General features: G+C 46.1%; 1 protein-coding gene across 12 annotated transcripts in view; it reads left to right on the top strand.

Annotated features, from left to right (window-relative positions):
* The window catches only part of KANSL3 (KAT8 regulatory NSL complex subunit 3), a 63477-nt gene that overhangs the window by 22957 nt on the left and 27309 nt on the right, over positions 1-13211 (top strand). For 10 of the 12 annotated variants that reach the window (XM_066267759.1, XM_066267750.1, XM_066267752.1 and 7 more), the window contains 9 exons: positions 5598-5729; positions 5972-6088; positions 6325-6426; positions 6539-6610; positions 9690-9764; positions 9930-10087; positions 11544-11607; positions 12230-12430; positions 12645-12807. In XM_066267759.1, coding sequence (XP_066123856.1) covers positions 5598-5729; positions 5972-6088; positions 6325-6426; positions 6539-6610; positions 9690-9764; positions 9930-10087; positions 11544-11607; positions 12230-12430; positions 12645-12807 — 1084 coding nt within the window. The remainder of the gene's footprint in view (positions 1-5597; positions 5730-5971; positions 6089-6324; positions 6427-6538; positions 6611-9689; positions 9765-9929; positions 10088-11543; positions 11608-12229; positions 12431-12644; positions 12808-13211) is intronic. The other 2 variants (XM_066267755.1, XM_066267753.1) reach the window with 1 other exon arrangement.

Raw genomic sequence — 13211 nt, 5'->3', positions numbered from 1 at the left:
GAACAGGGAGGGGCACATTCATGCCTCAGTCTTGCCTCATCATGTGGTGAGCCTTCAGGAGCAACACTTTGACTCTTTATAATTCTGTGTGTAAGGTATCTACATTTTCTACTTTCTCACTGAGACAGTATTGCACAAAGTTAAACTGTTTCTGTTTTTTTACTTTTTTTTTTCATAATTCCAGTTTATTGGGATTTTAGTTCCCACCCTGGGCTGTGTTCAGTGTGGTAGAGTATGGATTCTGCAGGCAGACCTAGTGGTTCATCATTGCAATCACTACTGGACTCTGTCTTCTCAGATTAGTGTCCCAGTTTCCTTCTCTCCAATATGTGGCTAGTAATAATACCTTCTAGGATGAATTACTTAATCTAGTTAGTATGCTTGGCACAAAATTTGGTCAAGCCCACAGTGACTGTTGATTATATAAATTTGTAGGTTCTTGAGAAATTTTTTTTTTTTTTGTATTTTTCTGAAGCTGGAAACAGGGAGAGACAGTCAGACAGACTCCCACATGTGCCCAGCCGGGATCCACCCGGCACGCCCACCAGGGGGTGATGCTCTGCTCCTCCGGGGCGTCGCTCCGTTGCGACCAGAGCCACTCCAGCGCCTGGGGCAGAGGCCAAGGAGCCATCCCCAGTGCCCGGGCCATCTTTGCTCCAATGGAGCCTCGCTGCGGGAGGGGAAGAGAGAGACAGAGAGGAAGGAGAGGGGGAGGGGTGGAGAAGCTGATGGGTGCTTCTCCTGTGTGCCCTGGCCGGGAATCGAACCCGGGACTTCTGCACGCCAGGCCAACGCTCCACCACTGAGCCAACCGGCCAGGGCCGAGAAATTTTTAGTGTGTTTTGCTCCCATATAAAATATCCTCAGGCAGGCCCTGGCCAGTTGGCTCAGTGGTAGAGCATTGGCCCCGCATGTAGAAATGCCGGGTTCAATTCCCGGCCAGGGAACACAGGAGAAGCGCCCATCTGCTTCTCCACCCTTTCCCCTCTCTTTTCTCTCTGTTTCTCTCTTCCCCTCCACAGCCAAGGCTTCGTTAGAGCAAAGTTGGCCCACAACCTGAGGACAGCTCCATGGCCTCTGCCTCAGGTGCTAGAATGGCTCTGGTTGCAACAGAGCAACGCCCAAGATGGGCAGAGCTTCACCCCCTAGTGGGCATGCCGGGTGGATCCTGGTCGGGCATATATGGGAGTCTGTCTCTCTGCCTCCCCACTTCTCACTTGAGAAAAATACAAAAAAAAAAAAAATAATAATAATAATAAATAAAACATCCTCAGACAGCTTGGATTAATTCTTCACTTTTGTTTTTTCCCTTCTCCTTTGTTTTTCTGTCTTCTCCTTTGCAGGAAGTTGACCTATTTTGTTGCTATAATTTTCCCGCCCAGCAGCTTTCTCCAGCCATACCCCCAAATTTTCGGACTCATTGTTTCCTACTTGCCTTTTAGTCGGAGGATGCTGAATTTGTTTGAAAGCAAAAGCAGACTGGTTTACTATAGAAGTAAAATTTAAGACTAGGTGCAGTAATGTTATTCATAGTAAGAAATTTGATATTAATTTATTTAACAAATAATTTTTTTGCTTATAATGTGCCAGGCACTGGGGTGAGCAAAACAAATGCCCTTTATGATTATAGAACCTACTTTCTAGTGGAGAAAGAGGGGAATGAATACATAGCCTGAGGCATCCCCTTTGCTGCTGCTCTGCAGTAGAATCCTGGACCCATGAGGTGAATGGTGGGTGGGGTATGAGGCCAAGGTAAGACCTGGCAGAGAGGGTAGCCTGAGAGTATTTCAAGTATTTTAATTGTTCTGCACAGCCCTCTACCCATGGAGAAAGCACACTGGTGCATGTGCTCTCTGTTACATGCTGGTAGTACCCAGAGTCCCACTTCTTTATGACTCGGCCTTACTCTGTGGCCAGCATGATTACAGTGTAATTCCCCTTTTTAAGGGAGTTTGCATTGCTTCCTTATTTAAGTTACTGTCCAGATATCCTCAAGCATATGGGGTGGTGTCCAGGTTATATGAGTGTGACAGACCTCTGGGAGGACTCTGCAGGTATGCACTGTTGCTGCTGCCAGATAATAGTGTGAGTTAATGGGAATGGCTGAGGGACACACTGGTGCATCAGTCAGTCAGGACCCCAGCCTGAGATGCTTCCACTCTAGGCTGTACTCTCGGTGGTTCCATCAGACCTTTATTTTCCCACGACTGTCTGATTCACGAGAAATACTTTGCTTGTTTCCCAGAACTTTAAATGTTACTTGCTGGATGAAAATGGAGATGGATGGTATTATGCTCTTGGCCCAGCTACTTTGACCATTAGATTTCTTGTGAAGGGAGTGGACAAGGTATAGACAGACCCAGCCTCATTCATTTATTTATTTATATATTTATTTTCAATGTTTATTTTACTGATTTTTAGAGTGCAGAAGGGAGGGGGGGAGGCAGCAATCTGTTCCTATATGTGCCCTTCCCAGGAATCGAACCAGCAGCCTCTGCACTTCCAGACAATGCTCTACCCAACTGAGCTATTGGCCAGGGCTAGACCCAGCCTATAAATTGTTTTTTGAGTGAAGCAATGCTGGCAAGACTGGGGAACCTCGGTCACATAACTTTGTTACTGATTAATTATTTCTAAGTACTCTACATTGACAGAAGTGAGTTTCAAGGCTTTGTCATTTCTGAAGTATACTCTGATGGCTTGACCTGTGGTGTTGCAGTGGATTAAGCCTCGACCTAGAATGCTGAGGTCGCTGGTTCAAAACCCTGGACTTGCCCAGTCAAGGAACATATGGGAGTTGATGCTTCCTGTTCCTCCCCTCTTCCCTCTCTCTCTGTCTCTCTTCTCTAAAATGAATAAATAAAAAAAAAAAAGAAGTATACTCTGCTGCTTTTAAAGTCTAATCAGATCAGATCCTCTGCCTCAAGCTGTTAAATGGCTTAGAGTTATAGAATGAGTTACAAAGAAATGGCTAGCCTTTGTTACTAGCTTTGTGTCCTCTTCCTTCTTTACTCAAATCCTTGACTTTGGACCCTCTGTGCCTAGAATAAGCTCTTCACATTATACTTGTTGTTGTTAACTATGGTAATTTTTATTTATTTTTTCAGTTATAGCTGATCGACAATATTATATTGGTTTCAGGTATACAATGTGTTGATGAGGCATTTATATACCTTTAGAAGTGATCACCTTGAAAAGTATAGTGCTATGCATCTGATATCATACATAGTCATTACGATATTATTGAAAGTATTCCTTAGGTCAGGGGACCCCAAACTTTTTACACAGGGGACCAGTTCACTGTCCCTCAGACCATTGGAGGGCCGCCACATACAGTGCTCCTCTCACTGACCACCAATGAAAGAGGTGCCCCTTCTGGAAGTGTGGTGGGGGGCCGGATAAATGGCCTCAAGGGGCCGCCCGCGGGCCGTAGTTTGGGGAAGCCTGCCTTAGGTTGTACTTTACATCCCCATCACTGTTATTTATTTATTGTATTTTTCTGAAGTGAGAAGCAGGGAGGCAGGGAGACAGACTCCCACATGTGCCTGACTGGGATCCACCCAGCATGCCCACCAGGGGGCGATGCTCTGCCCATCTGTGCTGTTGCTTCATTGCAGCCAGAGCCATTCTAGCACCTGAGACAGAGGCCATGGAGCCATGCTCAGTGCCCCTGCTTTGCTCCAATGAAGCCTTGGCTACGGGAGGGGAGAGAGAGATAGAGAGGAAGGAGTGGGGGAGGGGTGGAGAAGCAGATGGGCGCTTCTCCTGTGTCCTGGCCGGGAATCGAACCTGGGACATCCACATATCAGGCTGATGCTCTACCACTGAGCCAACCGGCCAGGGCCACCTGTTTACTGGTTTTATAACTGTCGATTTGTACTTCCTAATCTCTTCCCCTTTTTCACTCATCCCCCAATCCTCCTCCCATCTGGCAACCATCAATTTGTTCTCTGTATCTGTGAGTTTTAGTTTTGTTTGTTTCTTTTTCTTTCTTTTTTTTAGTGAGAGAGGGACAGACAGGGACAGACAGACAAGAAGGGAGAGAGATGAGAAGCATCAACTTGTTGCGGCACTGTAATTCATTTGTTGCTTTCTAATATGTGCTTTGACTGGGGGCTCTAACTGAGCCAGTGACCTCTTGCTCCACCCAGTGACCTTTGGCCTCAAGCCACTGACTATGGGGTCAGGTCTAGGGTCCCACGCTCAAGCCGCTCAAGCTGGTGAGCCTGCGCTGGAGCCGAATGAGCCTGTGCTCAAGCTGGTGACATTGGGGTTTTGAACCTGGGTCCTCAGCATCCCAGGTCAATGCACTATCCATTGCACCACTGCCTGGTCTGGCTATTTTGCCTTTTTTTTTTTTTTTTTTTTTTTTAACAGAGACAGAGAGAGAGAGTCAGAGAGAGGGATAGATAGGAACAGATAGATAGGAACAGAGAGAGGTGAGAAGCATCAATCATCAGTTTTTTGTGGCGACACCTTAGTTGTTCATTGATTGCGTTCTCATATGTGCCTTGACCGCGGGCCTTCAGCAGACTGAGTAACCCCTTGCTCGAGCCAGCAACCTTGGGTCCAAGCTGGTGAGCTTTGCTCAAACCAGATGAGCCTGCGCTCAAGCTGGTGACCTCGGGTCTCGAACCTGGATACTTCTGCATCTCAGTCCAGTGCTCTATCCACTGCGCCACCGCCTGGTCAGGCTTAGATTCCATATATACATGAAATCATATGACATCTGGCTTTCTTTGACTCATTATTTCACTCAGCACAATACCCTCCAGGTCCATTTATGTTTTGCAAATGGCAAGATTTCATTCTTTTTATGGCTGAGTAATTTTCCATTGTATACGTACCATATCTTTATTCATTCATTCATTCGTTGCTTTCCATATGTGCCTTAATTGAGGGGCTCATGCAAAGCCAGTGACCCCTTGCTCAAGCCAGCAACCTTGGGATCATGTCGATGATCCTGTACTCCTGCCGGCAACCTCGGGGTTTTAAACCTGTGACCTCATTGTCCCAGATCAGTGCTCTATCCAGTGCACCACCATAGGTCAGGCTGAGAGGAGATAAATTTTACATTTTCTGTTCTATTTTTAACATGTTATAAAAATGATTTCTTGTTCTTACCAATTAAAAAAAAACATTTAAAATTAACCCTTAATATCAAAATATGTAGATAATTTGTTTAACTACTCTTTTATAAATGCTTTTTGGTGTTTATTTGGTTGTTTCTGCTTTTTGATTATTATTGAGAGTGAATTTGTCTTTTGCATAATCCCCGTCCCATGTGTGTGTATATCTATATATTTTCTTAGGAAAGGTTCTCAGAAGTAGATTCCTTTGGGGAAGAGATAAGAATAGATTTAAGTTTCTTGATACATATCACCAGGTGTCTTTCCAGAGGATTGCGTCCATTTATCTTTAATGGTAGAGGCATACTTTTCAGCCATCCACTTGTTTGTATTTTTGTTCCTGAGGGAACTTTGAAAGGCATGGTTAAAGTCTGGCTTGGAGTGGTCTCTGTGCTCCTGCCTAATTGCTGCTGGTGGGCAGGTCTCCTTCTTTACACTGGAAACACCTTTGTTCTTCCTTGCTTCTAGATCCCCACCTTGATTGACCGAATGCTTGTGTCATCCAACACGAAGACTGGTGCTGCAGGAGCTGAGGCCTTGTCCCTCCTGCTGAAGAGGCCCTGGGACCCTGCAGTGGGGGTCCTTTCTCATAACAAACCAGTAAGTTGGGCAGCTCAGGACTTAACTATGGCCCATAGAATTTTTAGAATCTGGTCTTAGAACTTTGGCAAGAGAATAGTAAATGGCGTGTTTAACTTTTTCATTGACAACTGTGTGTATAGTGCTTAACGTAGTTTCATAGGCAGATCAGTATTGCTTGTGATAAGGAGATATGGGACACTTGGGATTTTGTGGAGAAACACCTTACTCCCTGGTTGTTTGGTGGTGGTCTTTTTCTATAGAGCAAACTTCCTGGCTCTCCGCTCATTCTCATTGCCTCCTCCGGGCCCTCCAGCTCTGCATTTCCCAGCTCACGGCGCCACCGCTTCTGGCAGTCTCAGCTGTCCTGCTTAGGCAAGGTATGTGTGGGGACAAGGGGCACTCTGGATGGAAATGTAGTTTTGGAGGATTGAGGAGACAAAGTGCAGCAGAGGGTCAACATGAATGAACTTGAATGTGGAGCTTCCTCAACTCTTTTCATTTGGAATTTGAATGGTACTTATCCAGGGTTGATGGAATCTAGATTAGGTTAAGCAGATTTGAGAGAAGACTTGAAACTTACCTCTGCTGGCATGGCTGCCACTTCTTCCTTTAGGTCATCCCTGTCACCACCCATCTGCTGAACAATGGAAGTGGGGTAGGAGTTTTGCAGTGTCTTGAGCATATGATTGGGGCAGTGAGAGGCAAAGTGCTGGAGGTGAGAATGCCCTACTTGAGCTCACTGCAGCATACTCAGCCCTGTGGGCTGCTTCTGCACCCATCATTAGCCTCTTGTCTAACTGCTGTGTCTCCTTTCTCTTTCCACAAAGATTCACAGCCATTTTCCCCATAAACCCATTATCTTGATTGGCTGGAATACAGGAGCTCTGGTGGCCTGTCATGTAAGTAATTCCTACCTTACTTGGAGGTTGTCTTGGGATAGACTACTACTGCTACTGATAGCCACCATGGAGTTCTCTTTTATGTTCCAGGCACAGTGCTAGATTCAGGACCTACACAATTACATTTTAACTGGAAAGGACAGACTTTATTTTTTAATTCCAATTTAGTTTATTTTATTTTTCTAAGTTAGAGGAAGGGAAATAGACTCCTGCATGTGTCCTGACTGGGATCCACCCGACTACCTTTTCTGGGGCTGATGCTCAAATCAACTGAGCTGTCTTCAGCACTCAGGGCCAACGCTTGAACCAGTTGAGCCACTGGCTGTGAGGGGAAGAGATAGGGAAGGGAAGGGAAGAGAAGCAGATGGTCACTTCTCATGTGTGCCCTGACAAGGGACCAAACCCGGGACGTCCACATACTGGGTTGATGTCCTATCCATTGCACCAACCGGCCAGGGCCCTCATATGGAAAATTAAACAGAAGCTTAAAGGGAGAATAGACTAGTACAGTGGTACCTTGACACAGGAGCAATTTGAGATACGAGCAGTCACTCTTGGGATTTTTTGCTTTAAGTCACAAGCGGATATTTGAATCATGAGCTTCCACCACCCTCCACTACGTAGCCTGCCTAGGTGGTTCTTAAAGGAAAGAAGAAACAAGTTTCCATGGAAAGGTTTTTGTTGAAATGGCCTCTAAGTAAAAGCAAGGAAAGTGTGGCAAAAAAAGCCAAAAGTCAGTGAAGAAAATGATGATTAAGCAAAGTAAAAAAATAGCAATTAAGTTTAGAGATAAAGTTACATATCATATGTAGTGTGTAAGTTAAATTTTGCAATTAAATGTAACATTAAGTATGTGTAGAGAGTAAGTTATGTTAAGCCATAGCGCACAAAATGAAAACCTCCTCTGCCAGTCTCCTTCCCCTCTGCCAGCATCTTCGCCTGACCTTGAAGGTAAATACACTTTATAAACCAGTTTATTTCTTTACATTCTCTTTTATTGTGTGTGTGTGTGTATTATTTATAAAATACATTTTCTTATTTAAAAGCATATAAAACAAAACGTTTGTGTGGTTTTGGGGGGCTTCAACAGATTAATAGCATTCCCATTAAATTAAGTGGGAAAATTCAATTTGACATACGAGCAAATTGAGTCACGAGCTCGGCCATGAAACAAATTAAACTCATGTGGCAAGATATCAATGTATAATAACCCTGTGGGCCTTCACCTAGCTTGATCAGTCATCAACTCATGGCAAGGCTTTTTTCATGTTACCCTTGCCCACTTTCTCTTCCTGATGATTTTTTTTCTTTTTCTTTCTTTTTTTTTTTTTAATTAAGTGAGAAGCAGGGAGGCAGAGACAGACTCCCACATGTGCCATGACCAGGGTTCCCACCCCTTCCCCCCCAGCAAGTGCCCTATCTGGTAATGTTCTACCCATCTGGGGCTGTTGCTCTATTGCTCAGCAACTGAGCTATTTTAGCACCTGAGGCAAGGCCATGGAGCCATCCTCGGTGCCTGGGGCCAACTTACTTCAACCACGCCATGGCTGCAGGAGGGGAAAAGAGAGAGAGAGAAGGGAGAGGAGAAGGGACACATGATGGAGAAGTAAACGGTCACTTCTCCTGTGTGCTCTGACTGGGAATCAAACCTGGGACTTCCACACACCCGGCCAACGCTTTACCACTGAGCCAACTGGCTAGGGTCATGTATGGTTTTTTAACATTTTATTTATTGATTTTTTTAGAGAGAGAAGGAAGGAGGGAGGGGCAAAGGAGGCACAGGAAGCATCAACTTGTAGTAGCTACGAATTTTTGTGTATGCCTTTACTGGGCAACGCTGGTTTTAAACCTGGCAACCTCAGCATTCCAGATTGACCCTTTATCCACTGTCCCACCACAGGTCAGGCTCCCTGCTGATTTTTTTTTTCTTCATTTTTCCGAAGCTGGAAACGGGAAGACAGACAGACTCCCGCATGCACCCGACTGGGATCCACCCGGCATGCCCACCAGGGGACGATGCTCTGCCCCTCTGGGGCATCGCTCTGTTGCATCCAGAGCCATTCTAGCTCCTGAGGCAGAGGCCACAGAGCCATCCTCAGCGCCCGGGCCATCCCTGCTCCAATGGAGCCTCGGCTGCGGAAGGGGAAAAGAGAGACAGAGAGGAAGGAGAGGGGGAGGGGTGGAGAAGCAGATGGGCACTTCTCCTGTGTGCCCTGGCCGGGAATCGAACCCAGGACTCCTGCACGCCAGGCCGGCGCTCTACCACTGAGCCAACCGGCCAGGGCCTTCCTGCTGATTTTTGAAAAAGAAAAACAACCCATATGTCATATCATTTCAATCATATATTTCAGCATGTATCTATGAAGAAAAATTATTTTTAAGTACTATTCTTCCACGTAAAACAAAACAATTCTAACAGGTAAAGCTTTTAATGGCTCTATAATTTGCTGTTGTGTTCATGTTCTACCCCTTTCCAAAACATCAAGGAACCTCTTTTCATGACTTTACATACCATTTGTGTGTATTAGTTTGCATAGGTGTCCCTAACCTGTCCAGAGCCCCAGTTCTCAAGTGGATCGAGTAAGTGCAATCTGTGCTGCTTCATGCAGTCTAGTCAGATATGACATCTTGAGCCATGAGGGGAGAAGCCTGTTTCCTCATAATCCTGGACACATGATGGAATTCTCTTAAGAAATTTGGGGTGTTTGGGAGCTAACCATTAAGTTCTAAAGGGGGAGATTTTCTTCACTTGAGCAGAGCAGCATCTGTGTTCTCTTGATTACATTTACTATAAGTGGGAGATAAGTGAGCAGGAGGCCTGTAGTCCAGAAAATTAACAGGATGGAGCTATTAAACCTCCCACCCTCTGCTGGGGTCCTCTCAACCCCAGTTCTCTAGTAGGTGGCTGCTTGTGGAACAGCACATCTGTGTTCTGTACTCTTATTGCTACCACCACAGCTGGTAGTCCTGGAGGTTGGGACAGGGAGTAGTAGTGGGACTGCCTGGTACGTGTGGACCAGCTCTGGGTTCTATATAGAAAGACAGTTGACCTTGAGACAAACCATTCTGTTATTTGTAGGTGTCGGTGATGGAGTACATCACTGCAGTTGTCTGCCTTGGGTTCCCTCTGCTTACTGTGGATGGCCCCAGAGGGGTAAGCATAGGGTACTGCTGATTGCTGGGTGGATGAGAGTAGGGGAGTGCATGCCTCACTCACCCTGGGGGCCAAGCTGACTGACTTTCTGAGCAGACTGGCTAGGGTGGTGCTCAGTGGATTTGAACTGGCCGATTGCAAACCCTTAACCCTTACCTGTTTCAGGATGTGGATGATCCCCTCTTGGATATGAAGACTCCAGTCCTCTTTGTCATTGGTCAGAATTCCCTGCAGTGTCACCCTGAAGCCATGGAGGACTTCCGAGAGAAAATTCGGGCTGAGAACAGTTTGGTGGTGGTTGGGGGAGCTGACGATAATCTCAGGTGGGTGGGCCCCCATGGCTGCAAGAGACGCATGCTTTGGAGTAGGAGAAATACCTGTGAGGTGGTGAGGTAGCTAGCTATAGGCTGATCTGGTTTAGACTAAATCTGAAAAGGGACATTAAAAAATAGTACAAAAAATTCCCGTGTACCCTTCCCCTGGGTTTCCTAAAGATTAGCATCTTATATAACCAGTGTATAATTATCAAAGTCAGGAGATTAACACTGATATGATTCTATTATCTAACCTGCAGACTCAGATTAGTCAGTTGTCGGGTTCAGGGTCCACTCCAGGACCACATGTTGCTGTTGGTGCCCTATCTTTTCTGTCTCCTTTGATACTGTTCAGTCTGTCTCTTTATCTTTCATGACCTTGACACTTGAAGACTTTTGGCCAGTTATTTTGTAAACTGCTTCTCAGTTAAGGTTTTTGACATTTTCTTACAATTAGGTTGAAGATAAGCATTTTTGGCAATAATGTCACAGAGGCAAGGTGCCATCAGTGCACCTGTCAGGGTATACATGATGTTGACATGTCTTATCACTGGTGAGGTTAACCTTGATCACAGGTTAAAGTAGCAACTGCCAGGTTTCTCCACCATAATGTTACTATTTTCCTTTTGTAATTAGTAGTTATCTTGTGGAAATAAGATACTTTGATATCCTGTAAATATGGTCTTTGTCATCATAATTTCACTGGGGTAGGCATTTGTTTACATTTTGTTCCTTATGGAGGATAAATATAAATACATTTTATTTGTAGTAAGCACCTTTTATTTATTTTGGAGTATAAACAGCCAAAGTTTGAGAAAGTTTTACGAAGGCACCTTTAGTTTTTAAGATTGCCATTCTCCCCTTAAAAGGCCAGTTGCCTGTAGGGCCTTTAGTTATGTTACCATGAAACGTACTGAAAAAAGAGGTTGTGTCGTTTATGAGGCCTCCTTTTTTTACATGCTCACTCTTAGATTTTCAGCCATTTGTGTGCTTTAACTAGAGAGCTTAAAGTGGGTACCTGCTCATACCTATAGTTGGTTTCTTACCCAGAGATATTTGGGGGAATTCCTTCTGGTCTTGGTCATTTGATAATTTCTTGGGGTTTGGGCCTGTGTTGAGGATTTGTGAGGTCTTCAGTTTGTGAGGCCAGGGGCATAGGAGTTCTGGAGTGTGTAGTTCCAGCACTTTTCTAGCCATGAGACCACCAGGAGATACAACCCAGCACTTTCTGTATCTTCTTTTGTGCAGTCCCCCAACTCCACAAGTGAGGCATTATGCTTCCCCATTTTGCAGGTGTGGAAACTGAGGTTCAGAGAGGTTGCAATATCTGTCTCAGGGCTAACATAGTCTTCCTTCCTGGACCTAGACAGAAAATAACCTACATGGAAGAGCAATTCATTTTTTATTTCTATTTGAGGCCATGGAATAGTTAGAAAGTGACCATTTCCTCCTTTCTGCCCTGTAGAATAAGCAAAGCAAAGAAGAAAGCAGAAGGGCTGACTCAGAGCATGGTGGACAGGTGCATTCAGGTATGCCACTGCTTTGTGTGGTTTCTCAGTTCGGCTTCATTCCATATAGCCCTTCAGGCTGGTTTTGTCAGCAGCAGAGGGACAGAGGTCTCTGAAGGGTGAGGGGGTATGTCCCGTGGCCTCTGGTAGCCCTAAATCATAAGCAAAGAAAAGAAAAAAGAAAGAAGTAGAAGGGCAGAGAAGAATAATGAGCTACGTTGTGGGGAAAGCATCAGGGGAGAATGGATTTACGGGAGAATGGTGGTACACGACCACCCCAGGGCACCATCTTGCAGAGGTTCCTGCTGATCTCTGGCTGAGGTTGGGGTGTATGTCAGGTTCTGTGCACATGGGGAGAGACCAGCACTTTTTTTTTTTTTTAATTCATTTTTAGAGAGGAGAGAGAGAAGGGGGGAGGAGCTGGAAGCATCAACTCCCATATGTGCCTTGACCAGGCAAGCCCAGGGTTTTGAACTGGCGACCTCAGCATTTCCAGGTCGAGGCTTTATCCACTGCGCCACCACAGGTCAGGCGGGACCAGCACTTTTGATGCCAAAGCCAGGCTAGTCAGTTTTAGTTGGAACTATTGGGAAGGTTCCTCTTCCTCAGCCAAGGACTCGGGTGTCGTCCATCTTTATGCCAGGATGAGATTGTGGACTTTCTGACTGGTGTGCTCACTCGCACCGAGGGACATGTGGGCACCGAGCCCCGGGACCAGGATGCTGAGAAGAAGAAGAAGCCCCGGGATGCAGCCCGCAGGGACCTGACCTTTGAGGTCCCTGAGAGGGGCAGTCAACCCGCCTCGCCAGCTGCCAGGCTGCCTGCCTCCCCTTCAGGCTCTGAGGTATGGCGGCCAGGGAAGGGGCAATTTTGCTGGGGAATGAGGACCATGGAGCTGCTGCCCTTGCTTCTTGGGACCGCTTGTGTGCTGGGCCAGTGCTGTAGGCCTGTGAGTTTCCACAGGGAGAATTCTTGACTAGGGAATTCTAGGGGACATGTTGATTGGTGGTCAAACCCAGACAATGTTGGCTTGGCTCCTGTCCTTCTCATCCTCTCAGGATCTCTCCAGTGTGTCCAGTAGCCCCACCTCCAGTCCTAAGACCAAAGTGACCACGGTGACCTCTGCCCAGAAGTCCAGTCAGATCGGGAGCTCTCAGTTGCTGAAGAGACATGTGCAGCGGACAGAAGCTATGCTTACCCACAAACAAGCCCAAGGTACAGGTACCTGGACCAGTGGCTCCTGTTGGGCTCTTTCCTCTGCAGTTGACACCATGTGGCAATTGGAAAGTATTGGCATCTGCAGCTTTTCCCAGGGACATGTAAGAGGCACCTTCCCTACATTTCTGTCGAGGCAGAATTAGGTCTAAATGAATATTGAGGCCCATTTTTAGGGTAAAACATTGCACGAGGTCTGTGTGTGGGGCTGCACTGTCCTACTGGTTAAAGCTTTCTCTTGGTGTTCTGGGCAGTTAGGCTTTGTGAGCTGACTGCATGTATACTGGCCTCAAGTATTTTTCTAAGTCCCAATTGGGGAAGCTGCAGCTTCTATTTCAGGCCCTACCCAGCCACTCCTGCAGTCAGGAGCTCTCCGGGTCACATTGGCAGGGTGACTGGCTTATTCATCA

This window comes from Saccopteryx bilineata, chromosome 3 (genome assembly GCF_036850765.1).
Source record: "Saccopteryx bilineata isolate mSacBil1 chromosome 3, mSacBil1_pri_phased_curated, whole genome shotgun sequence".
NCBI classification, from domain to species: domain Eukaryota; kingdom Metazoa; phylum Chordata; class Mammalia; order Chiroptera; family Emballonuridae; genus Saccopteryx; species Saccopteryx bilineata.
The sequence above is the reverse complement of the archived record's forward strand: the minus strand, read 5'-3'. Positions and strand labels throughout refer to the sequence as shown.